The 24,401-nt window shown below is 52.6% G+C and overlaps 8 protein-coding genes across 8 annotated transcripts; 4 read left to right on the top strand and 4 right to left on the bottom strand.

The window, feature by feature from the left end:
* Positions 1–275: 275 nt before the first annotated feature.
* Positions 276–1,198, top strand: V2A60_001365 (RNA methyltransferase; the record flags this gene model as incomplete). Its single annotated transcript, XM_083252726.1, has 3 exons — positions 276–403; positions 459–557; positions 631–1,198. 3 exons carry the CDS (start codon positions 276–278, stop codon positions 1,196–1,198), a joined length of 795 nt encoding a protein of 264 aa, XP_083108852.1.
* Positions 1,199–1,637: 439 nt separating this feature from the next.
* V2A60_001366 (uncharacterized protein) lies at positions 1,638–3,927 on the top strand (the record flags this gene model as incomplete). Its single annotated transcript, XM_083252727.1, has 4 exons — positions 1,638–1,688; positions 1,771–3,288; positions 3,351–3,584; positions 3,652–3,927. The coding sequence occupies 4 exons, from the start codon at positions 1,638–1,640 to the stop codon at positions 3,925–3,927; spliced, it is 2,079 nt and encodes a 692-aa protein (XP_083108853.1).
* A 397-nt stretch (positions 3,928–4,324) lies between these two features.
* Positions 4,325–4,498, bottom strand: V2A60_001367 (uncharacterized protein; the record flags this gene model as incomplete). Its single annotated transcript, XM_083252728.1, has 1 exon — positions 4,325–4,498. The coding sequence occupies one exon, from the start codon at positions 4,496–4,498 to the stop codon at positions 4,325–4,327; it is 174 nt and encodes a 57-aa protein (XP_083108854.1).
* Positions 4,499–5,178: 680 nt separating this feature from the next.
* V2A60_001368 (uncharacterized protein) lies at positions 5,179–6,239 on the bottom strand (the record flags this gene model as incomplete). Its single annotated transcript, XM_083252729.1, has 3 exons — positions 5,179–5,412; positions 5,518–5,982; positions 6,159–6,239. 3 exons carry the CDS (start codon positions 6,237–6,239, stop codon positions 5,179–5,181), a joined length of 780 nt encoding a protein of 259 aa, XP_083108855.1.
* Positions 6,240–7,341: 1,102 nt separating this feature from the next.
* On the top strand, positions 7,342–8,234 carry V2A60_001369 (HAD-like domain-containing protein; the record flags this gene model as incomplete). Its single annotated transcript, XM_083252730.1, has 3 exons — positions 7,342–7,460; positions 7,533–7,642; positions 7,747–8,234. The coding sequence occupies 3 exons, from the start codon at positions 7,342–7,344 to the stop codon at positions 8,232–8,234; spliced, it is 717 nt and encodes a 238-aa protein (XP_083108856.1).
* A 1,448-nt stretch (positions 8,235–9,682) lies between these two features.
* Positions 9,683–16,109, bottom strand: V2A60_001370 (uncharacterized protein; the record flags this gene model as incomplete). The annotated part of the gene is made up of 2 exons (XM_083252731.1): positions 9,683–15,258; positions 16,004–16,109. 2 exons carry the CDS (start codon positions 16,107–16,109, stop codon positions 9,683–9,685), a joined length of 5,682 nt encoding a protein of 1,893 aa, XP_083108857.1.
* A 1,252-nt stretch (positions 16,110–17,361) lies between these two features.
* V2A60_001371 (uncharacterized protein) lies at positions 17,362–21,656 on the top strand (the record flags this gene model as incomplete). Its single annotated transcript, XM_083252732.1, has 4 exons — positions 17,362–17,815; positions 19,672–19,963; positions 20,050–20,663; positions 20,725–21,656. 4 exons carry the CDS (start codon positions 17,362–17,364, stop codon positions 21,654–21,656), a joined length of 2,292 nt encoding a protein of 763 aa, XP_083108858.1.
* A 1,961-nt stretch (positions 21,657–23,617) lies between these two features.
* On the bottom strand, positions 23,618–24,223 carry V2A60_001372 (GNAT domain-containing protein; the record flags this gene model as incomplete). The annotated part of the gene is made up of 1 exon (XM_083252733.1): positions 23,618–24,223. One exon carries the CDS (start codon positions 24,221–24,223, stop codon positions 23,618–23,620), a length of 606 nt encoding a protein of 201 aa, XP_083108859.1.
* Positions 24,224–24,401: the final 178 nt, after the last annotated feature.

The raw sequence follows: 24,401 nt of genomic DNA on the forward strand, positions 1-24,401 counted from the left end.
TTCTCGGGGTTCGCTTATGCGACGATGGGAGTGCTTGGGCGTGAATTGGCGTTGGGTGAAGCTACCTGGCCGCAGGTGAAGCGAGCTGGCCCATTGCAAGGTGGTGGAGCTCGTGGCGGCGCCAGTGACCAGCAACTTTTAGACTTGTCAAGACCTACAATCAAATTGCGACAACAAAAGCTGAAGCGAAGAACGAGCGCATTTTTGCAACTGGGAATTCGCTTCAAAGGAAAAAAAAAAGTCCTACATCGCTGCGGAAGCTCACTGTTTGTGTCATGGTCAACTCTGGTGAGCCTAGGGGCGAGCAGCCAGTGTACGAATTTGAGCCTGCAGGCCGGATAGACCTTACAGATGTCTGCCATCATTACGAGGGCAAGCACGAGGTACCATGGGATATTCAAAAGTAAGGCGGAGTGGTCATCTTATACGACTTTTTTTCGCTAATATCATAATCTCAGATATTTCTCACAACGGTACTCCATCTTTTCCTCATACGACGATGGCATCTACATGACTGATGATGCTTGGTTTGGTGTAACGCCAGAGCCCATTGCAAAGTGAGTGATACCAGTAGATTCTCTTGTTTATTTGCTGTACTCTTTACGATTTTTATTTTTGACATTTGACAAGCAATATTGCCGAGGAGATGAAGGCGTCTCCCAAGAAGACAAGAGTCCTCATAGATCTCTTCTGCGGCGCAGGTGGCAACACCATTGCGTTTGCGTGGACAGATCGATGGGATCGAATCATATCTATTGAGCGTGACACGGCCACTCTCGCCTGTGCACAGAACAATGCCAGCGTCTACGGCATAGCGGACGATGGTGTTACATGGGTAAATGGTGACAGCTTTGCGTTTCTAAAGACGCTCTTCAGCAACCCATCGGCGCTGCATCCTGATCTTCGAATCGATCTCGATGCGACGATTCTCTTCGCTAGTCCTCCCTGGGGTGGACCGGGATACTCAACGGATGAGGTCTTTAATCTGAACAACATGCAGCCATATAGCATCAAAGATTTGCATGAGGCGTACAGGCCTCTGGACCACGTCTTATTTCTGCCACGCACGAGTGATCTCAGGCAGCTGGCAGAGCTCGCCCCTGACGGCGAAAAGATTGACATTGTTCAAATGTGTATGGAGGGTGCAAGTAAAGCTTTGGTCGCGTACATACCCGGGAGAGGGTTGAAGAAGGCATAAACAGCGCGGAGGATGCGCATTCGATACCCCGTGTTTGAAAGTAGCACGATTGGTCATGATAGCTGTTGATGAATAGTCGTTGTTAAACTTGTATTTACATTTTCATGCTGCATGTAGAGCGGCGGGCAATTGTGGTACGACAGGCCGTTCTTAGCTATGAAACTTCTTACGCTGCTCCATGTGAAAAGCAATGTGCAGTAAGCCTGGTCGAGTAACATAATGTATCTCTCAGAGAATGACGCCACATAAGAACAGGAAATTCATGTATCTATGACAGTAGACATTTTGGTCCTTTGTTTTGAGCGTTGTGGTGCAGTTGGCTGGTTGTCTCCACAAGCATATCTCATTCTCACAACGAAAATCGCTGAAATCTTCATTTCACCCACACGCTACACCCTAATGAATACTTGGTCCCATACAGTAGGGCAATACCGCGAAAATGGGTGCGAAAGACAAGAAGAAAAATAACGAAGCCAAAAAGGCCAAGAAAGTGAGCTTAAAGCAGCCGTGCAGAAACAAAAGACCCTGATATAAAATTGTCTGAATGACGTCTAATGCGGGGCACTCAATAGGCGGAAAAGCAGGCCAAGCAGGCCACCAAGGGTGAGAAGAAGGCCAAGAACAAGCAGGCCAAGATTGAAGGCAGCGACGCCGAGGATGTAGACCTGGACGAGGTGCTCGAGGAGTACCGCCGAGCGCAGGAGCAGTTCCTCAAGGTCACCGAGACGGTTTGCGAGGCGCCGCCGCGACCCCGCGCCGCCTCGACCATTCTCGCCTCGCCGACCGACACCAACAACCTGCTGCTCTTTGGCGGCGAGTACTTCAACGGCTCGTTGGCGCACTTCTTCAACGACCTGCACATCTACAACATTGCGCGCGACGAGTGGCGCTGCGTCACCTCGCCCAACGCGCCGCTGCCTCGCTCCGGCCACGCCTGGACGCGAGCGTCCAACCCAAACCACGTCTACCTCTTCGGCGGCGAGTTCTCCTCCCCCAAGCAGGGCACCTTTCACCACTACGCCGACTTTTGGCGTCTGGAGCCCGCCACGCGCGAGTGGACCAAAATCGAGGTCAAAGGCAAGGACAAGAGCCCGCCCGCGCGCAGCGGCCACCGCATGACGTACTGGAAGCACTACATCATTCTCTTTGGCGGTTTCCAGGACACTTCGAACCAGACAAAGTACCTCTCCGACTTGTGGATCTTTGACACTGTCAACTTTGTCTGGCACAACCCGGCTCTGCCACCCGCGCAGCTCAAGCCGGATGCTCGATCGTCGTTTACCCTGCTGCCGTCCGAACAAGGAGCTGTTCTCTTTGGCGGGTACTCGCGCGTCAAGGCCACAGTCGCTTTGAAGAAGAAGGCCGGCAAGGGAAACCAGGGCGCAAGTAGCACCGGGCAGAAGAACGTCCTTGTCCCCAAGGTCCACGAAGACTGCTTCTACCTGCGCATGGCGGTACCAGCTGCCGATGCCAACCCGAACACGCCACCGACAGTGCGATGGGAGAAGCGCAAGAAGCCAATCAATACACCAAGCCCCTCGCGTGCCGGTGCCACAATGACATACCACAAGGGCCGCGGTATCATGTTTGGCGGCGTGCACGACGTCGAGGCGAGCGAAGAAGGCATGGACTCGGAATTCTTCAACCAACTGTTTGCGTGGAACACGGAGCGCAACCGCTTCATGCCGCTCGTGCTACGGAAGCCTCGCCAAAACCAGAAAGCCCGGCCGGCCGAGCAGCGTGTGAACCGTCGCGCGCGCGGCCAGGCCAACGAGGAGGAGCTACTGCGACAGCTGGCGGCGCTGGAGACGGGCGCGTCGCTCGAGGACGCGGACGGTATCGAGCTGGAGAAGAAGGAGGAGGCGGAGGCGGAGGATCAAGTGCCCGTCAAGGAGATGCCCGTGACGATGGAGCCGCCGCATATGCGCTTCAACGCACAGCTGACGGTGCAAAACGATGTGCTGTACATATATGGAGGCACCTTTGAAAAGGCAGACCGCGAGTTTACGTTTGATGACTTGTATGCGATTGATTTGGTCAAATTGGATGGGTGCAAGGAAATCTTCACCAGACCTGTTGAGGACTGGATCGTAAGTGTACTCTCAGGGAGAGATTGTTGATATGGACTTGGGCTAACGCAATCCGTGCGCAGGAATCCGACGACGAGGATGATGAGGACGATGAATACGATGATGAAGACGAAGAGGATGAAGACGACGAAGATGAAGATGAGGAGCCGAGTCAACAGCTGTACACGCCCAGCAAGCGTGGCAAGAAGATGGAGGACGATACTGTATCCGAAGCTACCACCTCATCTGAACCGACGGAGGAAGACGATACGGAGACGTCGGCTACATCTATTGATGACGGCCTGCCTCACCCAAGAGTATGTTTCAATCCCTACATCCGCACACGACTATTAAACACTGACATTTCTTTTTTTTTCTCTTCAGCCTTTTGAATCGCGCCGCGAATTCTTTGTCCGCACCTCGGCCGAGTGGCAGGAGATTCTCATGACGAACCTGCGGTGGAAGAACATCCAGCCCGAGACCATGGCCGTCAAGGAGATCAAGGCCAAGGCCTTCGAGCTGAGCGAGGAAAAGTGGTGGGACTGTCGCGAGGAGATCACCGCGCTCGAGGAGGAGCAGGAGGCCGCGGGCATCCAGGAGGTCGTCAGCCTGGCGGAGCGCGGCGATGCGGGCGCCGGTGCCGGCGGCCGAAGGAGGTGATGATGCTTGGTGGCAGGTCTTTACGTGGGAAATATATATCGAGTTACAAAGCCGAGCTTGCAAATAAAAAGTCTATTGAATTCCCGCCGCTGTTTGTAAAGCTCTGGGTGATGTTCTCATTCTAACCTCCCAAACTCCGCCCGCCACAACAAATGCAACAGCTCGTGCCACCAATTCTAAAACGCATTGCTATAAACTATGACCAGTTTCATTTAGCCTCTCCCCCTCCTCTCTCCCAACGCCGACGCTTCTCAATGCAAATCACTAGACACCACTACCAGCCGTTCAACCAAACGTTTCATCGTCACCGTAGCGGCGCATGCACAACGCCCTCGGCAGACCACGTCGCCTTCTTGCCCACCACCCAGAGCACCGCGTCCGCGGCCTTGCCCACGAGTCAGAAGGGCTGCTTCGCCATCGGAGGGTACTGCTTGCCGTCGCGTTCGACCTTGGGGTCGCAGGCACAGCGCTGCTCCTCGGGGATAGTATCCATGACCATGGGAACGTGGGAGCCGCAGCCCCACCAGGTCGACTTCTCTGCTCCGGCGGAAAATAGCGACGAGGTCAGCATGCGGCTTTCTTTTCAAAGACGTGGGACGGGATGTCCCCCCCGCGGGGGGGGGGGGGGGGGGGGGGCAAATTCGGAAATGCGGGGGTGAAGATAGACATACTGCAAGTGTCGCAGGCGGCCTTTTTGCACATTGTAAAGAGGATTTAGTGCTTTATTTTCTTTTTCAATTAGCTTGTCCAAATTCAAGATCTAGCGGGATGGAAATGTGAGAGTTGGATGTTGTATTTATTGACAGTTGTGTTGGTGATGCAAAGACGTAAAGTTCGGCGAGCTGCCCCACCGGCATGCGGTTCCGGTCGGCGAAGTCGGCCTGAAAACCTCCGATGCGCCGGAGACTACTGATAGCGGCGTATTACACATTGCGCCGTGTCTGGTAGCGAGACAATACGATCGGTTACAGTTTGATAGCAACCCGTAACGCCAAGCTTTGCACTCGATTTTGCATTTTGCGCAATCTTCCACCACGGTGTACTTAATTTTACAAGGAAAAACGGAAAAGGTTTGCCGCCGGAGCATTCAGGCATCCTTCTCCAACACGACAAAGGGTATCTCGATACTCGACCCAAACAGCGTACTTGCTATATTATAGAGAAAAACGAGTCCCTAGATCCATCTCCGCGCCCACAGACCCTTCATCTGCCGCTGCATAGTAGTATCATTAACAACTTCGTGCGAGTGCTTTATTTAGCAGCGCGCCTCCTCTCGGCAATCTCGCTTTCGGCAATGGACCGGATCAAGTTGACGGCAAGCTCGCGGCCGCGCTCGACAGCCGCGTCGGAGGCGTCAGAGGGGACGTGCAAGAAGCAGACCTTGCCGGGACGCTGCTGCTTGTAAAGCGTTGCCAGGCTGGAGTAGTAGATAAAGTCGCAGAGGTATCGGCCGGGGTCTTCCGAGATTCTGAGATCCATGTCGGGCTACAATGATGCTCAAAATCAGTCTTGTTTCTTTCATCTCTGGACGGGCTTAAGAGTGGCATGGGCGCTTTGTCTATTGCCCTTTTTTTTTGTGTGTCATCTTACCGAGCTGAGTTCCTTCCAGCGCAGATACACGTTGGGGATGTCGTAGGCCGACTCGAGCTCGTCGGGCAGCCCGTGCCAGATCCAGTTCTCGTCATGGCGACCCGGCTGCTCGTCCTCGAGGAACTCGCCCGACACATCGGCAGTCTTGTAGCCGGTGCGGTGCGCCAGGCGCTCCAGCGCGTACTGGGGGCGGGCGCCGGCCATGCCAATGTGGACGCAGGCGTCAATCCTCTGGCCGTTGTACTCGCCATCCCAAAAGGACGGGACCAGTCCGCGGACGTTCTTGTAGGCGACATGGATGGCCTCGGGGTGCACGAGGATGCGCACGGGAGGCATGTCGGCCGTCGCTGAATCGCCGCGACCGAGTCGGGCGCCGGGGTACTCGGGGCGCAGAGAAGGCAGGTAGGCGGGGAGCCGGCGGGCAATCTCCCATGACGGGTTGACGGGGAATTCGTCGCGGAATGGCTATCATGAAGATAAAATATCTGTTAGTGACTTGCTTTGGCCGCTCAATGTCGTGAGGGGATGTCTGGTTCGGCGCCCTCGTGCCCAATTTCCCCCCTCGGTCGCGGGGTTATGGTGACACAAGGCGGGGAGCGATGAGGTCAGAGGGTAACGATGGGATGGGGAAACAAACATACACCAAAGCCTGTGACGAGGATTGTATACTCGTCCTGTCCGGATGCAGAGTCCATGACGTTGTGAAGACGAGCGTCACCCATTTTCTTCAATTCACAAGAGACGTAGTGTACAAGTCAAAGGAAGAAAACTGACGCTGGAAACCTTTTCAAAGATCCAAGTTGAATAAAGATTAATAAATAGCACAGCAGTAGTGCCTCTTTAGCGGGCGCTGTGCCGAAGCCACGCGCTCGCGACATACATTTACAGTGGGGAGGCCTCGAATATGGATTAGGTATAAATTATTCCAAGTTTGCCTCTCCCAAGGTCTGCAGGGTCTGGTTCTTGTACCCGGGCCAAGTCCGATTTTCCGGTCGTGGAAACGGGGTCCCGCCTCCGCCTGTATCCATCAATTCGCGTAGTGATGAATTGATAGATCTGAACAAAAGAGGCGTGAGACAGTAGAGTGGACGCGGACAGTCATCTTGCTTAGCATCTACCGGAGTAGAAGTTGTTCGATCACATGGTTCCGGCTCCACGTAGTCAAAAAGGTTAATCATTCCCTTTGATGTATGGGGACGCCCAACTCAACGAGAGTAGCTCCTCAATCATATTTACGTATGCGTTCCTCTTCTCCTTTCTACGGCAGCGGAAACCCTATCTTCGAGTCAATTATTTGAGCATTTACCTGTTACGGTAATGATATCACTACCCTCGTCAAGTTTCTGAAACCCGGCACCACGAGGCCTGTCCCTTGTCTTACTACACCTTCCCGCGGGAAAAAGAGCAGAGCTTGCCCAGATCACAGTAATAGACACTCAAGGTCTCTGATATTATGACTATACATGAAGATGCCCCGTAATGGCGAAGCGTGGCTGAGCACTGGATGCCCTCCGCTCGTTGTTCATGTCCAAAAAGCGGCCTTGCCCTCTGTGGTAGCCCCGACTCTACTGACAACGGAGCTGCCTAGTGGAGTAGTCCAGGGGCCTCAGTTTTCAGCGACTCATAGTTGTTGCCGACAACACGATGCTCGCTCATTGAATTCTTCATTTTTTTCCCCCTCTCCGCCGACTTTTTCTCCCTCTCTTCATTCTTGTTCGTCATTGAAAACCAAGTTTAAAAACCACATAGAAAGCACTTGAGCACCCTTTTTTCTGTCTTCCATTCTCGCAGCCACTACTTGAAGCCATCTTCCATTCCTCAATCATGGGTTCTCAGCCAGACTACAGCCAACCGCCGCTGCAGGTTTCTTTTGCAGGTTTTCTTTGGGACATGGACGGTACAATTATCGATTCCACACCGGGCATTGAAAAGCACTGGCACACGTACGCTGCCCTTCTAGGGATTCGATCCCCGCCTTTGCGGCGTATCTCAGGCCTGGCTAACACGCTCTACAGGATAGGCAATGAGATTGGCGTTGACCCCGTGACTATCCTCAAGACCTCTCATGGTCGACGCAGTATTGATGTACTCCAGATTCTTGCACCGGAAAGAGCAAATTGGGAGTGTAAGTATCTGCGCGTTGCTATCGTACCCTGACCGCTTTTACTGCCAACAAGATACGTGTTGAGTCCCCTCGCGAACAGGAGCTGATGACTTGATGTTCTGCAGATGTTGCCAAGGTCGAAGGTCAGATTCCCGTTCTCTACGCTCATCTCGCCACCGAGATCCCCGGCGCGCGGCAGCTCCTGGACAGCATGATCGAGGTCGCGGCGCCGTGGGCTATTGTCACGTCAGGGACCAAGCCGCTCGTGCACGGCTGGCTGAGCCGCATGAACCTCACCATCCCCGAGCACCTTGTCACGGCCGAGTCCGTCCCCCAGGGCAAGCCGGACCCCACGTGCTACCGCATGGGCCTCGACAAGCTGCACCTGTCCGACGCCGCCGGCGACGTGCTCGTCCTCGAGGACAGTCCCGCGGGCATCAAGGCCGGCAAGGCCGCAGGCTGCAAGGTGATTGGTCTCGTCACTAGCCACACGGCCGAGCAGGTCGCGGCCGCGCAGCCAGACTGGGTCGTCAAGGACCTGACGTCGGTACGTGTGGTCGGATCAGAGGGTGGGAAGGTCACTGTCGAGATTCGGGACGGCTTGAAGTTATAATGTTCATGGAAAATTACATGTCTTTTTTTTTCGGAAACTTGGTGGCTATAGCGGGAAAGGAGCGTATCAAATGTGATGTACTTGGCCACTGCAAGTGTCGTCGACCAGCGATGAAACAAATCGATCGATCGCGAGACAAATGATGGACGTGAGATAGCTCGGATTCATGATGAGCGGCTATTTATAATGTGCCGTAGTCCGCTGAAATGGATGACGGCTTTCTTATACTATTTCATGCTACCTGACTGACCACTTTATACACTGCCGCTCGACTCGATTAGTATGCTATCCTGTGATACCAAGACACTACAAGCTGAGAGTCTGCAACAACCATATCGGCCACAAGCATCAATATTTCCAATCACATTAATAAAGCTTTATTCATTTATGTATTTAATTCTTCCTTCTTTTACGACATTGTCATTACCACAGCGTCTGCGGTGGGCGCAAGCTTGAAACTGCCACTGCGCAAACCAATCAAGACAATTACCCCATATCACGGCGCTCCTTGGCTACAACCGTATCTGTTTTGTATCACTGAAATATGCAAGGTTGTTCTATTGACAATATATAAACTGCATAGAGGAATCTCCAAGTATAGATATATGTTGCAATATCCTGGAGTAAGAAGACCGATACTACATTTTTTTCAGAAAAGCTGATGCCGGTTCCATTCTTGAGTTTCAAATGAAAGAAAAACGAAAAATAGTCAAGCATTCACTGATTCTTCTCGAACAGACGCGGACTGTTTGCCTGCTTATTACCGTGATCAGCACATCGCTGCGGCCAACCATGCGACAAGCCCAGCGTGCTTGGCAGGGTGATCAGCAAAGCCTTTGACGCAAGGCACCACATGGCGCGTCAGCCCCAAACAGCTGAAAGGAGTGAACGGGAGCAGCCAGAATGCCTAATCGAGCTTGAGTTACCCACCCGTTTCGGCGAACTGCATCGAATTAATTGGCGCTACTTTTGGGTGTGCGCTGCTGGCTGGTGATGTACTGTACAGCCTGCTGATGGGGAGTGAACCGTTTCATGATGGGTGCATAAGTCTTGCATACCAGCCTTGCCTGGCGGTAGTTTGAATGGCAACTCTGCACTCTCATTATAACTTTGATCGGAAAATTTCCAGACTCTGCCAGCTTTTCATCTATGAAACTACGGCCTCGTCCTTCAGCTCTCCATAGCACCTTTCAAATATAGACGTTATAGTTTGGGGCTGGTCTATTCGGGTACCTCTTGTCCGCAAATGCCTTCAGACATTCTATTTAAAATCCTTACCTACTACTACCTGAGGGTACTTCTCTCTAGCAAGAGTCTCTGTCGTTTTATCAGCGTTGCCTTGCTCCCGAGCTGACCGGATACCACGGCGCGCCACAGTAAGCGTGTCCGGGCTGCTTCAGCACATAAGCTTCGCCGATACGAATCATAGCCTATAGGACCGACCGTGCTTAGATCTCTTCAACCCCCCCGGATACGAGGCCGTCAGCCACTTGCTCTTTTTGAGAGAGCGAGATTGGCTCCGAGCCAACCTGAACAAGCTCCTTGGCCACTTCGATGAGCATACCCAAGAATCGGCGCAAAATCCCAGCATCGCTTTCATGTCCCACTATGCCAAAGTGCAATTTACCCTCGCGAACAAAAGAAACAATCTTCAAAGGGTATGGGGCATCTCCGTGGGGGTTCAAAATGTCCACGCGACAAGTCCCCTTTCCGAACGGCATGGTGTCGAAATCGTCCCAGTCCTGGTGATGGACCACGGAATCGAAAACCTGCGTCCCGGCGTCGCGCTGCCAGTCGGTGCACCGGGCGGCAATCTCGTCGCAACCGAGAAAATCGTAGGCGGCAGACTCGGCTGCTTGCTGCTGCACATGCTGCAGGACGTCGGCACATGTCGACTGCGTCGAGAAATCCACGCGGAGGGGAGTAAACTGGTAGCAAGAGCCGGCCACTCGCTCGACGCCCGCAAAGTCGATGCCCCGGCCGGACGTAACGCTGCCGAACGTGACGTCCTGCGTTCCGAGGTGCCGTGCCAGCACCACAGCCCAGACAGCGTTGGCGAAAGTGGCTGTTGTTGTGTTTGCTGGCAGTTTGTCAATGTTTACAGGCTGCCATTCGAACAGGGCCTTTCCTCCTAGGTCTTTTCGAATAGCACTCAACATGGAAGGCGAAGACCCGTGGAGGAGGCCCTTCCAGTATCCAACCGCGCTCTCTGTGAGAGACTTGTCCTTGGTAAAAGACTTGTAGTGGGAAAATGGGACCAATGATTGCACCGACTCTCCGGAATACATCTCGTTCAGACTTTCTAGTAGCAGCGGCAGAGATACGCCGTCATACTGCGCATGCGACAGCCGCAGAGCGAGGCAGTGCTTGCCAGTAACGTGCTCGACTAGGAAAACTCGTGTAAAAGTCATACCAAATTGAAAATCAGTCTCGATGTCAGCCTTGCATAACTTCTCCGCAAAGCACTGAAGATCCTCGTCGCCGCAATTGTGTGCGTCAATGACATCAAGATCTCCGTCGAGTACAACTTGTAGAATGTCGTCACCGTATTGGGTAAAAACGGTTCGAAGTATCTCATGGCTTCCGACCCAGCTTTTGCAAGCATCCAATAGACGGCTCTTATCAATGTCCGCGTCAAAGTATAACAAGGTATATTGTACCGACGTTCGCAACGAATTCACCGTCGCGCACACGTCCATTTTTTGAACGCTACCCACGGGGAATGCGTCAATAATTCTGGAATAATTCGTCTTGACTTGGCCGCGAATATTTTCAGAGACGAAACCTTCAATCTGAGAGGTTTCCAATAGGGAAAATGGGACGTATGGCGCAATAGTACTTGTAGAAGTAGACGCGTCCACTTTGAGCACTCTTGCCGCGTCACCCAGCCGCATGTGCTTGAAGATATTCGCGACAGTCAAACTGTGCCCCTGTGAGCGTAGAAGCGAAACCAACTTCATAGCCAGCACAGAGTCACCGCCCATGCGGAAGAAGTTGTCTTGCAGGTCGATTGTTCCAGGCTCCCTCCCAAGCACACCAGCCCATGCCGCGCGGAGAATTGTTTCCGCGGGAGTCAAGATCTCATCAGCTGCCTTATTATTCAACCAAAACTCCTCAAGAGACTTTTTCAGCTGGTCAATTATGTGCCGCGGAATCTTGTTTGCAAGATCTTGCAGGGTACCCCGGTCAAGTTCACCCTCGGAAGTGCGCGGCAGTCGTTCAACCGGCAAGTAAGCCAGCGGCAAGACGCGTGATGGTAGCGAGCTCCTAATTGAAATTGTGAGGGTGTTTAAAATCGACGCGAGATCTTTGCTAGTATTTGCGCAGATAGAAAGCACAAAAGGAGCATCATCCGAAAGGCTGGAGCGAATTTCATGCTTCATCCATAAGAGTTCCAAGGTCTCCTCCAACGATGGCCGCTGCTCCACGAAAACGATTGTTTCTTCTTTCCATTTCTTCAAGGCATCGTCCCCTTCAGCCGCAACAGAGTATAACACTGGAGCTGCGCTGACGGAGGCCGGCAAGTAGCGACTCATGTGTGCTTGGAGCTGGGACAGATTGGCTGGACTTCTTTGGGCAGCCAGCATAGCATCTTTGCGCCCAAGGTAGACTACACTGCCATCGACATTCTTCTTGACCATGTCTCCAGTGAAGCGCACTTTGTTGGCACGGCCGGGGTGTCCGGAGCTTCCGACAAGAAGCCATGGAGGCGACTCGACCAATTCGCCAATCAAAGCATCGCCCTCGAAACACAGTTCTCCGATGCATCCAATCGGCGCAAGCAGAGATGAGTTGTGTGAGTCGCATACCCAAGAAACGGCAGTGGGCGGGTATTCCCCCCCAATCGTGATATTTGAGATGGCGTTCAACACCATGCCAGGCTGCGAATGTGATAGCGGCGCCAACCAATTTTGAGCCCAAAGCTGGTTGAGCTCCGTAGCCGGAATGATGGATATGTCCTCCACACGCTCTTCAGGACCCTGGCTAATTTTGAGGAAAGCAGTTTCCAACTGAGCCAAGATTCGATTCATTTTGGATACATCAATCAATGCATCGTCAAAACTGGCAGACACTTGAATCTGCGTTTTGCCCAGCCCGAAAGCAATCATCAAGGGATAAGGATTGAAGTGCAGGGCCTCCTGAACCGCATCACAGGCCTGGAAGCCGAGGTCTGAGAAACTGTCGGACGATGCAGGTTGGATGACGATGCCGGTTCCCGTCTCGCAGGCGAATTGAGCATCCTCGCTTGCTTTCCTGATATTTTGCATACCGGCGTGCTGATACGGCACGATGCGCGACATGGTCTGCTGCACGTCTCGCAGCAAATCCGACACCTTCTTTGAAAAATCAATCTGAACCCGAATAGGAACAGTTGCCACCATGGGGCCGCATATGCTTTCCACGCCGGCGAGCGCAATATCCCTACCCATGAGTGTCTCGCCAAACACCACGTCGTCGCTGCTGATGTGCTTTGATGCAACGATGGCCCAAGCGCTGCGGAGAAGGGTAGCAATCGTAGAAGAAGATTTGTTTTTCCACTGTTCGAGTGAGATGATGTGGTGAGCCGTAGCATTCGGCGTTGGGAAGTAGTCTCGGGATGGCAGTGAGGGAAATTGAGGGCCGATTGCGTCGTTTAGTTCATCCCGCCAGAAATTGCTGAGCTTTTCCGCCTCGACAGTCTGCAGAAACTTGACAAAATGTCTCATATGAGAAGTTGGATGTGCATCATCACCGTTCAGCATGCTTCGAACTCGTCCGAGCAGCAATGGCTCGGAAAAGCCGTCATAGACGACATGGTGGATCGTCCAGACCATGTATCGCTTCCCGGTGTCTTGGACTATGGCATATCGTGCTAGGCGCTGTCCTAGGCCCATTTCTTCACATTTGTCCTCTCTCAAATATTGATCGAGATTGGTGCTGTGCAGCCAGCTGATGGGCTCATTCAACACAACTTGCGAGAATCCAGTGTGGCTTTGGAGCTGCATGACCCTGGTACGCAGAATTGGGTTGGCCGCGACTGTTGCTTCCCAAGCCGCTTTCCAGCTCACTAGATCGATGGTTTCCGGGATTTGGGAAATGCGTTGAGCAACATACGGCGTGGCGGACTTCATCGCAAAAGTAAAGAGTGACTCCTGAGTTGGTGTGCATGGATATATGTCCTCCACTGAAGATGGATCGCATTCGCAGGCCGATGCGGCCTCTTTGCACGCGGCGTCCACAGAGTCAGATATCAACGAGAAGCATTGGACTGTATCTGAATCGATATCAGCATGAATGAGGTCAACAGCTTCAACAGCGGAAGCTGCCATGGAGCTCCATGTCGGATTGGCGAAAATGTCAGCAACTCTGATGCTGATTCCGTAATCTCGGCAGACAGAGACGAGTCGCATGGCTGCCAAAGAATCGCCACCAAGAGCAAAGAAGTTGTCATTCCGCCCGATATATTCCAAGTTGGTTTTCAGAGTCTGATTCCAGGCGTTTCGAAGTCCCTCTTCGAGACTGCTGAGAGCTGTGCGGCCTTGGTCTCCAGTGTCCGCGTTGTCGAGGTTTTGCCTCAGGTCAACCTGTGCCCCCAGTTCTCGGATTTTCTTGCGGTCGACTTTACCCGAAATGAGGAGCGGCAGATGATTGAGTAACAAGTAAGCAGACGGTATCATGTACCGAGGCAGCACCTCGATCAGCTCTGCATTTGCTTCTGTGGTCTTGGTGTCCAATGCTCTATCCAATGGCACGATTTCAAGGCCGAGGACCTTTTCCGATGCTTTCGGCGCAATGAATGCCACCAACGTTGGCTGAGAGCCCGACAGTGTAGGTTTAATCACTTCGGCGACGACTTCGAACTCTGATGGTAAAGATGCACGGAGTCGACTCTCAATCTCTCCAAGCTCGATTCTTTGACCACGAAGTTTGACTTGAGTATCCTTTCTACCGACAAAAAGGATTCCGCCAGAGCCATCTGGATCGTACATTCCAAGGTCTCCAGTCTTGTAAAGCACACTGTGCCGGCCGTGGTAATTTTCATAGCCCTTCAGCAACCATTTCGGATCCTCAATGAACGAGGCCGCCGTTTTCTCAGGGTCGTTGAGATACCCTTGGCCAACAATTGGGCCTTCCACAAGCAGTTCACCCACGGCACCAATAGGCATCAAGGTTTCGTGATCCTCAGGATCAACAATCCAAATAGCCGCCCCATTTCCTGTACCTATGGATATGTAGTCCCTGCCGGTAGCCGTATCACTATTTATCGTGCAGCCGATGGTACACTCGCATGGTCCATAGCCAATAACAATTCTGGTGATCTTGCCCCAGTTATTGACGTCCTGTGTGGACGCTGCCTCGCCTCCCAAACCAAGAGCACTGAGCTGTTTGATGACGTCTGGCTCCAGTAATCTGGCCATCGAAGGAGTGATACCAGCATACGAGACCTTCATACGCTTCATGACACCATTTATGTCGTTGACTCTGTCCTCGTCGGAGGGGATGCAGAGGCAGCCTCCGTTGCCCAGAGTCAATAGCATGCTGTCAATACTGACGTCAAAAGCGTATGACGCAAAATCAAGCACCCGCGTGTCCTCTTTATACCCGACCGCCGCCGCTCTTGGAATTGCACTGCTGGTGTATGATTTGTGGGAGACCATCACTCCCTTCGGGGTGCCAGTGCTTCCAGACGTAAAAATAAGATACATGGGAGATGAGGAGGGTACTGGTGGTAGTTGAATTCCATTCTGATATCCAGATTTTGTAGTGAACCTCTCAACCTCGGTCTCATCGACAACAATGACCTCTCCGTCGGGAATGATGGAGGAAGAGAATTCGCGCTGCTTACTTGAGGACAGTATTAATGTCGCTGACACCTGGTCCCTCATATTCTGCAGACGCGCAAGGGGGAGAGTTGGGTCCATCAGTACCATTGCTGCTCCCAACTTCATCACCGCCAGGACGGCGACGATGGTCCATCTAGACTTTTCGAAGCAGATTGGTATGAATGGAGGTATCTGGTCGTGAGTCGATTTGATCCAGACAGCTAGTCTATTAGAATATTCTTCAATCTGCCCGTAGCTCAGGCTCCCATCCCAAGAATGAATTGCTTCTTTTTCTGGGTATTGAGCCGCCCTTTCCGCAACCATCTCGTGCATGCCGAATGGATGCGAAGGTGGTAATTGATGGTTCCAGTTCCAAATTGAGGCCAAGTCGCATTTGGTGATGCGCATCACCTCCAAAATGGATGATTCTGGATTCGAGGTACATTCTCTGATAGTGACCGCCAGTGAGTTCACCAGGTGGTTAATCATGAAGGGCAGGGAGTTGTCGCTCCACCACACCGGACGGATCGAAATATTGCTCGCGTTTAGTGTGACCTCCAAATGAACAGTAGCTTTCTATAGGTTTAAATCGAGTCACAATCATGAGTTCTTTAGCCTGAGATGAAGAGGTCTGATGCCGAAATGCAGCACTACCACTTACTTGGCCGCCTTGCTGTAGTGAAGGCTGTGATAACCGGCTTGTGCTCACTAGCAGTGAGCTGTGCTCTGTAACTGGCAAAGTTGTATAATTGTCGACAATTTTTATCTTTTCAGCAAATGTCTTGGCTATGCCGGAAATGCTCCCTTGTCGAATCGGCAATACTTCAGCCTCACAAAACCGCTTGACCCGAGATGCCGCATCGTCTTGTACGTTTCCGCATACATATTCAAATTCAATCTGTTCATCTTGGCTGGCTCTTAAAAGCACAATAAACCAAGAAATGAGTATCAATTCCCGTGATGTACTTATATCTTCGTCTGCCGAGGCGAACTGCGATTCCGCAGTGCTTAGACTTTCATGCGAAATACAGCCTTGGTGGTAAGGCATGCGCGTCTCGGCAGGTTCAGCCATTTTTAGAGCTGCACAATGAAAGGAAATTTGCATTCAAGTTTATAAAGTCGATAAAATAATGAAATGACGAAGAGTGAAAGTAGCTGTGATAAGCCGGCTGCAGGTGGTGCATGGCAGTAGGCCGCTGGATGAAGTATAGCTGGGCCAGGCAATTTGCACCGTCGTAAGTACTCTACGTAAACTTTTTCCTAATTTCTCTTCTTGGAACGATTATCGGTTTACATTGCTACGCGTATAGTACCACCGACATGCCACACATTGCGAATTGGATCAGTTGCAATCTTCGGCGCTCCGAGCCAATTGGCCAAGACAGTGTACATAGTATGTTGCGAAACCTCACTGCCGTCGCATACGTAACCCCAGCCTCATATCCACCTTTGGGTGAATTGTTTAAAAGGGAAGCCGGCACTGTCGGGTTGAGCTATTTCTTCCTGTGGGGAGGCAGACCCACGAGACATCCCGGTCCAAATCATCTTATCAATCTGCCCATCTCCATCTTGCGAAAAGTTCTTCTGAGCATGTAGATGTATCTTGATACCGCTAACGCTTTAGGGAACGTCCGTTAAAATGCGGTATGGCCAAAAAGAGGATGGCTCAAACCAAAGATAGAGTTCAATGGCATGACAGAGTGTAAAAGTTTCGCCTCACACCCCGTAGAGCTGAAGAACAGTCTCCCACTTGCCGGGGAGCGCGGCGGAACGAAGCTGCGAATTTTTATCAACCGTGCGTCTGCCGTACTTACCCGAGTCACCGGAAAATACGGAACTCGCAAACAACTACCTCATTTGCGAAAGGTACCCGACTATACTGGCTTGATCAGCTTCCTCTACAACACAGATTGCAATGCAGGCCAGGTTTTGGCCGCGTGGCGGAGTGCCGGGCATCCTACACCATTATGTTCGTGTCAAGTTTAATATGTGAAAAGAAATAACAGTTCTAATCCCATCCAAATACCTAGACCGAAAACTTGGTTGCGTTTGAATACACATCATCGGTGACTGCCCAACAGCCTCACAGCATCCTCTTTGTTGGTGGTCTAGGCGATGGCCTTGCCACTTCCTCTTACACCGCAGACATTGTGCAAGCACTGAAAGCAACCAAATGGTCATTTTTCACGCTTAATCTCTCTTCGTCTCATTCTCAATGGGGCTTGGGACATCTCAGCAGAGATACTCGGGAGATTGCGCAATGCGCAGAGTACATTAAAAATTACAAAACAGCCAAGTATGGCGTTCAAAACAAACTCGTCATCATGGGACACTCTACTGGGAGCCAATGTGTCTTGAACTATTTGAGCCAGCCGAACCCGATCTCTGCCTCCGCTGAATTCGACGAGGATTTAGAGCACTGCCTGCGTCTTGACGTGGATGGCGCCATAATGCAAGCCCCAGTTTCGGACCGAGAAGCAATCATGCTTGTGCTGAGAGACGGCTTCGCTGGTCGTTCATCCGAGGAGCTCAGAAGCATCTGGAAAAAGGCGGAAGATTTCGCCAAGGAGACTGCGAAAAACGAGCCCCAATCCATTGATACCCTGATTCCTCTATGGATGACTGCGCCCATCTACTTCAACGTCCCAATCAGCGTTCGTCGTTTCCTGAGTCTCACGAGCCCTGACAGCCCCCATAGCCCTGGGGAAGATGACATGTTTAGTTCTGATCTCCCTGATGAAGTACTTGCTAAGACTTTTGGAATGATTGCGGAACGGGGTTTGTTGAAGTCGAAATTGATGGTGTTAATGTCGGGGAGGGACAGAGCTGTACCAGATTGGGTTGACAAAGAGCAACTTTTGTCGAGATGGAAGGCTGCAGCCGACAAATCTGAAGGGAGGCTTATTTGGGACGATACTCACAGTGGAATTATCCCCAGTGCCTCCCATGCATTGAGCGATCCGGATCAGGCGGAGCCCAGACAGTGGCTTGTAAACAGGCTGCTGTCTTATCTGGACGCCCTGGATAGTGAAAGCGCTTAGAAATCTACATATTAATGTTACATGAGTTAGTTAATAGTATTTTGCGAGATCTTTAATACAATTTACCCTATTTTGAATAGTCTGGTGCATGACATTTGTCCTGTAGCTTGCGACTCTATAGGGTAGTAGCTGGCCATATAAGACTAGAAAGTGGTAGCTGTAGGGCAGGTCTTTTCAATCATATATCTACGATAGCATATAACTAATATAGATGGCTATAACCTTAGGGTAAAGAAAGTACATAGTATATTCAGAGCATAGAAGCTACATTTCGTAACCACTTCCAAAGCCTCGATCCAACTACAACTCTAAATCAGGGCCGCTAGTACTCGCAGAGCAGAGATCGATTGATACGGCGAAACTGGTTCCTTTCGGGTAGTAGGCGATGGCATCTCTAAAGTGATCTTCGCGCATTTGGGTCACCAGACCCTCCTCGCCTTCCTTGCAACAAGCTAGCTACCACCTGATGAGACGGCGCGACTACTTGGAGCCGGCCGTTCTACAAGATAAATTCGAATTCGTCATAAGAGCTAAGAGGGTGTTTGAGAAGTATTTCCCCCGCGCAAATCGTCCTAAAAGTTTCGCTTGCTACTTTTGCTATCGCGTGCTCCTAGCGGACTCTTTCCGAGAGGACTAAGCCTGCTGAAGCTTCGGCTGATGGCGACGGCAATTTTGTTCTCGAGGCGAAGACGGGAAAACGCGGCCGAATATTCCTAGTTCAGCTGTGACACTACTGTGGATCTTGCGGAGGCGCAATTGGGTTTGACAGAGTCGTGTCAAGGAATGCATGAATGCATGGTAGCATCTATATAATGTTGGAGCCTCGTTGCCGCATAGGCGCTGCAACCGTGGACGCCGTAAGCAAGCTTTGAGCTTGCCGCCGCCAATCCATTGATATACGACTGAACTGATGATGATAGCAGAGAGAATTGTTAGATATAACACAGACCGTGGCCACCAAATCAAAGGGCCGAACGAATCGTCAGTATTGCAATGGTGCAGATGCATGTCTTCGACCCCTAAACATCCCGTCGACTGGTATTGGTGAACTGTCAGTTGAAGGGACCACCCACAAAATGCCCGTAATGGGACCTAGCCTCGAGACTTGGCATGAATAGCCGAAAAGGGCAGACCGATATCGCTGCAGCGTGGGCCAGCCCGATTATCTGATCCGCGGCGGGAGCAAGCCTCACCAAGCAAGGCTGCACAAACCAGCGCCGTTGGTGGAGAGGGCCCCGACGCGCCCAGGACAAGCCACCATGGAGACCCAAATCTCTATCCGGATTAGCAGTTTCTTGGGAGCAATTCCTGATAGTGATCTGCCCATCAATGGTGACCTTTAGCAGCCCCTCCCTGCGCAAATTGCGTTATTTGCGGACTTGGCGCGGACGGCCGAAGCTGTTTCGATGAGGGTAACTTGGTGAAGACTTTTTTTTTTTCTTCTCCCTTGTCATTTGACTTTTGCCACACCAATATTTACCCAGATAATCGTTCCAGGCCTGATACCGGCTCAATTTTCCTTTTGCAGACAGCATATCTGCTTAGTAGCTGATGCCTGGCATATGTAACTGTGCTGATCCCTTGGCTGTTCAGAGACAAAGACATCCAGGCACTCTGCTAGTCACACCGCCAAGCTCGAGACAGCTACCGCAGCCATGAGACTTACACACAGATTCCAAAACGTCCTCGGGTCAAAGAGCGAGAATGTGACGGAGGACCCAAACGCCGTCAACCCTGCCACGGAAAAGGAAACGACGCAGGACGTCAAGGACACGTCCAGCAACGACGAGGAGAGGGTCAACCCGGACCTCCAGAATGGCGTCGAGAAGATTGAGGCCGTGACTTTGGCTTGGAGTCGAGGCTCCCTGTACCTGATTTTGGTGCTGTAAGTGCAAACTGTTCCGCTTCGCTGGAGAAGCCGAGAACCAATGGATGAACGAAGCTTGGAAGCTGACCCCTTGGTTCTTGTAGCATCTGGTTCCTGACCCTCGTCAACAACCTGAAGAGCGTCACCATCGGCGCCCTGACTCCCTTTGCGACCAGCTCCTTCGCCGCCAGCTCGCTCCTCACCGTGATCCAGATCGTCGGCGGGAGCATGGGCAGCGCCGTCTACATCCCCATGGCCAAGGCGCTCGACCTCTGGGGCCGCGCCGAGGGCTTCCTGCTGATGATGTCCCTGTCCGTCATCGGCATCATCGTCCTGGCATCGTCCACCTCGCTGCCGGCGTACTGCGCGGGCTACGTCTTCTACCTCGTCGGCTTCAACGGCCTCGTCTTCAGCTGGGACGTCCTCGCGACCGACGTGACCAACCTGCGGAACCGAGGGCTGGCGTTCGCCTTCACCTCGTCGCCCGCCGTCATCTCCGCCTTTGCCGGCCCCAACATTGCCCAGGCCTTCTACAAGATCAACTGGCGCTGGGGCTACGGCTGCTGGGCCATCATCGTCCCCGTCTTTGCCGTCCCCATCTACCTGCTGCTCGCGTGGAACCTGAGCAAGGCGAAGAAGCAGGGCATCATCGCCAAGAAGGAATCCGGCCGAAAGTTCAACGCGCAGACCCTTTGGTGGTTTGTCACAGAATTTGATTGTGAGTCTTGTACAACTTTTTGATGCCCTCTGAACTTGGACTGATGGGACGATCAATTTAGTGGTCGGCGTGTTCCTCTTCGCTGGCGGCCTCGTCGTGTTCCTGCTGCCCTTCACCCTCGCCCGTACCGCCCCGGAGGGATGGAAGACGCCCTACATCATCGCCATGATTGTGGTCGGCTTCGTCGTGCTGGTGGCGTTTGCCTTGTACGAGAGCTTCATGGCTCCGGTGCCCTTCCTGAGCAGGCGGTTCCTCACCGACCGCAGCATCCTCGGCGCCTGCCTTCTCAACATGACGTACCAGATTTCGTACTACTGCTACGCCAGCTATCTGCAGCCGTTCCTGATGGTCGTGTACAATGTCGACCTGCCCACCGCCGGATACGTCGCCAACACCTTTAGCGCGTGCGCCTTCATCTTCCTCTTCCTGACCGGCTGGCTGATCCGCTGGTCTGGCCGCTTCAAGTGGATTCTGTGGATTTGCGTGCCGCTCTACATCTTTGGTCTCGGTCTCATGATCCACTTCCGCACTCCCGGTGGCCACATTGGCTACATTGTCATGTGCGAGATCTTCTTCTCGGCCTCGGGCAGCGTCTTCATCCTCTGCTGCCAGCTCGCCGTGCTCGCCGCCGTCGATCACCAGCACGTCGCCTCGGCCCTGTCGCTGCTCTTCTCCATGGGCGGCATCGGCGGCGCTATCGGCAGTGCCATCTCGGGCGCCATCTGGACAAACACCTTCTACCCTCAGCTGCAGAAGAACCTGCCTGCCGCCGACCTCGGCAACCTCACCACCATCTACTCCATGTACACCGTGCAGCTCTCCTACCCATGGGGCAGCCCCACGCGCGACGCTATTGTCAAGTCCTACGGCTACGCCCAGCCCAGGATGCTGGCTGCCGGCACCGCGTTCATGGCTCTAGGCTTCTTGTGGGTGGGTATGATTAAGAACATGAATGTCAAGAAGATGAAGCAGACCAAGGGCAACGTGCTGTAAAGGCAAGCCTCATTCGACAAGCTCCACCGTCTTCAACTGTATCTGCCACTTTTTCACTACCCACGTGGCTCATGTTTATTATCGCAAATGAGTCGGCCCAAATGCAAGATGTAGCTATTAAGGTTTAATCTAGATACTTTTAATCAATCTATTGTTGGAAATTTCCCTGATGCTTTTCGTGTATGTGGTTCAAGCTGCGGCAAAGGAGGAAGCAAAAAGGCAAGACAAAGAGACATCAGGGCAGCGAATTAGATTATCTCCATTCTATGAACCCTTGCCGACTAAAAGCTTCATAATTCCTCTCCACAAGTCCCACTGCTGAGGAGCCTTCATAATCTTCAGTTGGCAGGTGGCAGGTCCAAACTTTCTTGATGCCAAGGCATGCTTCCGTACGCGTAATGAGTGCGGCTGCGCCGTCTCTCATTTCAGCCACTTCCGCAATAGCCTTTCTCTTCCTAAACAGAGTCTCTGATTCGTTAGACCCCTGCTACACCGTATCCTCTCAAGCACCCTAGCTCATCTGCTCATGAACAAAGACCGCGGCGGGACCCTCGTGCATGAAGCTAAGCTTATTGGCTCCTTACTGATAGTGCCTTACCAAGGCGTGGTTACTCCACCAGATCATCGGGCCTATGGTACTGTCAAAGTCAAAGAGCTATAGTCTCATGAGGAACGCATATATGGTAAAGAGGCAGTTATACAAGTAACTGAACCCGGCCTTACCTCCGGCTTGTAGCGGCATAGCTAGAAATAGGCTATACTACAGCGATATTATGACATGGTCTTAAAACCAATTTAAGGAATTCAGCTATATCGCTAAGTAAAAGCCAAGTCTATCTCTAGCTTCCCATCATGGCCAAGTAGCATTATGTACTTGCTTTCTGGAGTGGGCGGTACAAGACCAGGGCCTCTCCGCAAGTCGTGGACGCAGTTGGACTTGAGATGGTCTAGACGTACAACCACTGGCCGCGTGTTGTTGGGGAGTTCCGGCCGCCGCGGAATGTCAACGGCGACGAAAGAGTACGCGTTGCTGTCGACAAGGCATCTGCGTAGAAGCAGGCGATTTGCCAGCAATGCAGCAGGGTGGAGGCACGCACAGCGTGGAGCCTGACTAGAGTCAGGCGACTTGCGCGACAAAGTCTCCGCGGTCCGTCCGCGCGATATATTCGTACTGGCAGGTACCAGTAGGAGTTTGCGAGGCAACGCTCCCGGTACCAGGTTTCCGCTGGAGGCATGATTCCGAAAGGTGTGGCAGTCGGGATGCAAAGCAAAAGCAACGGTTGTCTTCCAGACTCCGACTTTGGACATCTATTTCACTTGGCAGAACTCCGCATACTGTCGAACGAGCCCGTCGCAATGACCGGGGGGGGGGGCGGGGGCCGAGACGAAAGTTGTACACCCTGCTATGCCCTTGTAAGGCATCTTTTCTTCGAGCCATCCCCTTTTTGGTCGTACCGCAGTTGAGCGGAATTTCCCTGGCGGGTTAGTAGCATCAAGATGTTCAATATACAATATAACCATCATGCTAATAGTCCGTACCAGTACTCAGGTGTCGGCTCAGTAATAGTAACCCTTCACCAAGATCCTTGGCGACCAGACCCCTGCCAAGCCCCACTGCCCAGGCCGTGGTCGCGCCGAAGTGGAGATGCAACCACTACCGAGTAATCAATCTGATAAGATGGTGCGGGAAATATCGCCACGTGACCCCTTTTGCATGCGGTCCTTCCCACATGCCAACTGCTGATATTCAATATTGCACGCATTACAATCTCTACGGAGAGTCCCACGGCGAGGTAGCAATGACCAACGGCTTTGCCCCGTTCGCTAGTAACTGCCCGGTTAAGGTTCTTGCTCCTCGTCATGTGTGGCCAGCAGTGAAGCAGTGAAAATTTTTTGGGGATGGCATTTCTATGCGAATGTGGGGGTGCAATTTTGCTCAGGCTAATAAAGTAAAAAACTTGTCACGACCGCAATTTGTCGTCTCGCCAAGCCAACCACTCTTCCCTGCCAATGGCGTAGCGCACCTCGCCGTGCTCAATACCCGGCGGGGGCGTGGGATACTCGTTGAAGAAGGTGTCGACGTGCTTGAGCCCGCCGCGTTCCATGACCGCCCGCGAGCCCTTGTTGACGGCCATGGTCTCCCCCGCCACCTCGGCCAGGCCCAGGTCCTCGAAGGCGTGTCGCAGCATCTCCTCCGCCCCCTCCTTGGCGTAGCCTCGACCCCAAAACTCGGGGGCCACGCGGAATCCGTACTCGGCTCGATCGACCAGAAACTGGTCGGGCTTGTCGCTGCTGACGGGGACGGGGCCCAGGATCCACCAGCCGACGAAGTCGCCCTGGCCGTTGTAGCCGGCCCAGGTGCCAAAGCCGGGAACGCAGGTGGCGCACTTGACCAGCCAGTTGTGCATTTCCGTGGCTTCGTCTTCCGTAAATGGTCGTCCGAATGCAATGTATTCCATCACCCTGGCATCCATGTCGAGCTTCATGGTATCTTTGCGATGCTCGTGGGTCAGAGGGACCAGGGTAAGCTGCGGCGTCTTCAACGTGCCCTGTGTATTCGCCGTCATTTTGTAGCTGAATCGGAGGCTGGGGTGTCTGGACGATTTTGGGCTTTGGTCGCCGAGTATGTCCTACCCGGTCGGACGGAGTGCGTCCATCTATGGGGCTTCTTATACGCTTTCCAACACCCCAGTCATGGACACTCTCGATACACTCTGTCAACAGGGCTGGCGCTCATGCAAGAAA

Source organism: Cordyceps javanica, chromosome 1 (assembly GCF_051103115.1).
Source record: "Cordyceps javanica chromosome 1, complete sequence".
NCBI lineage: Eukaryota > Fungi > Ascomycota > Sordariomycetes > Hypocreales > Cordycipitaceae > Cordyceps > Cordyceps javanica.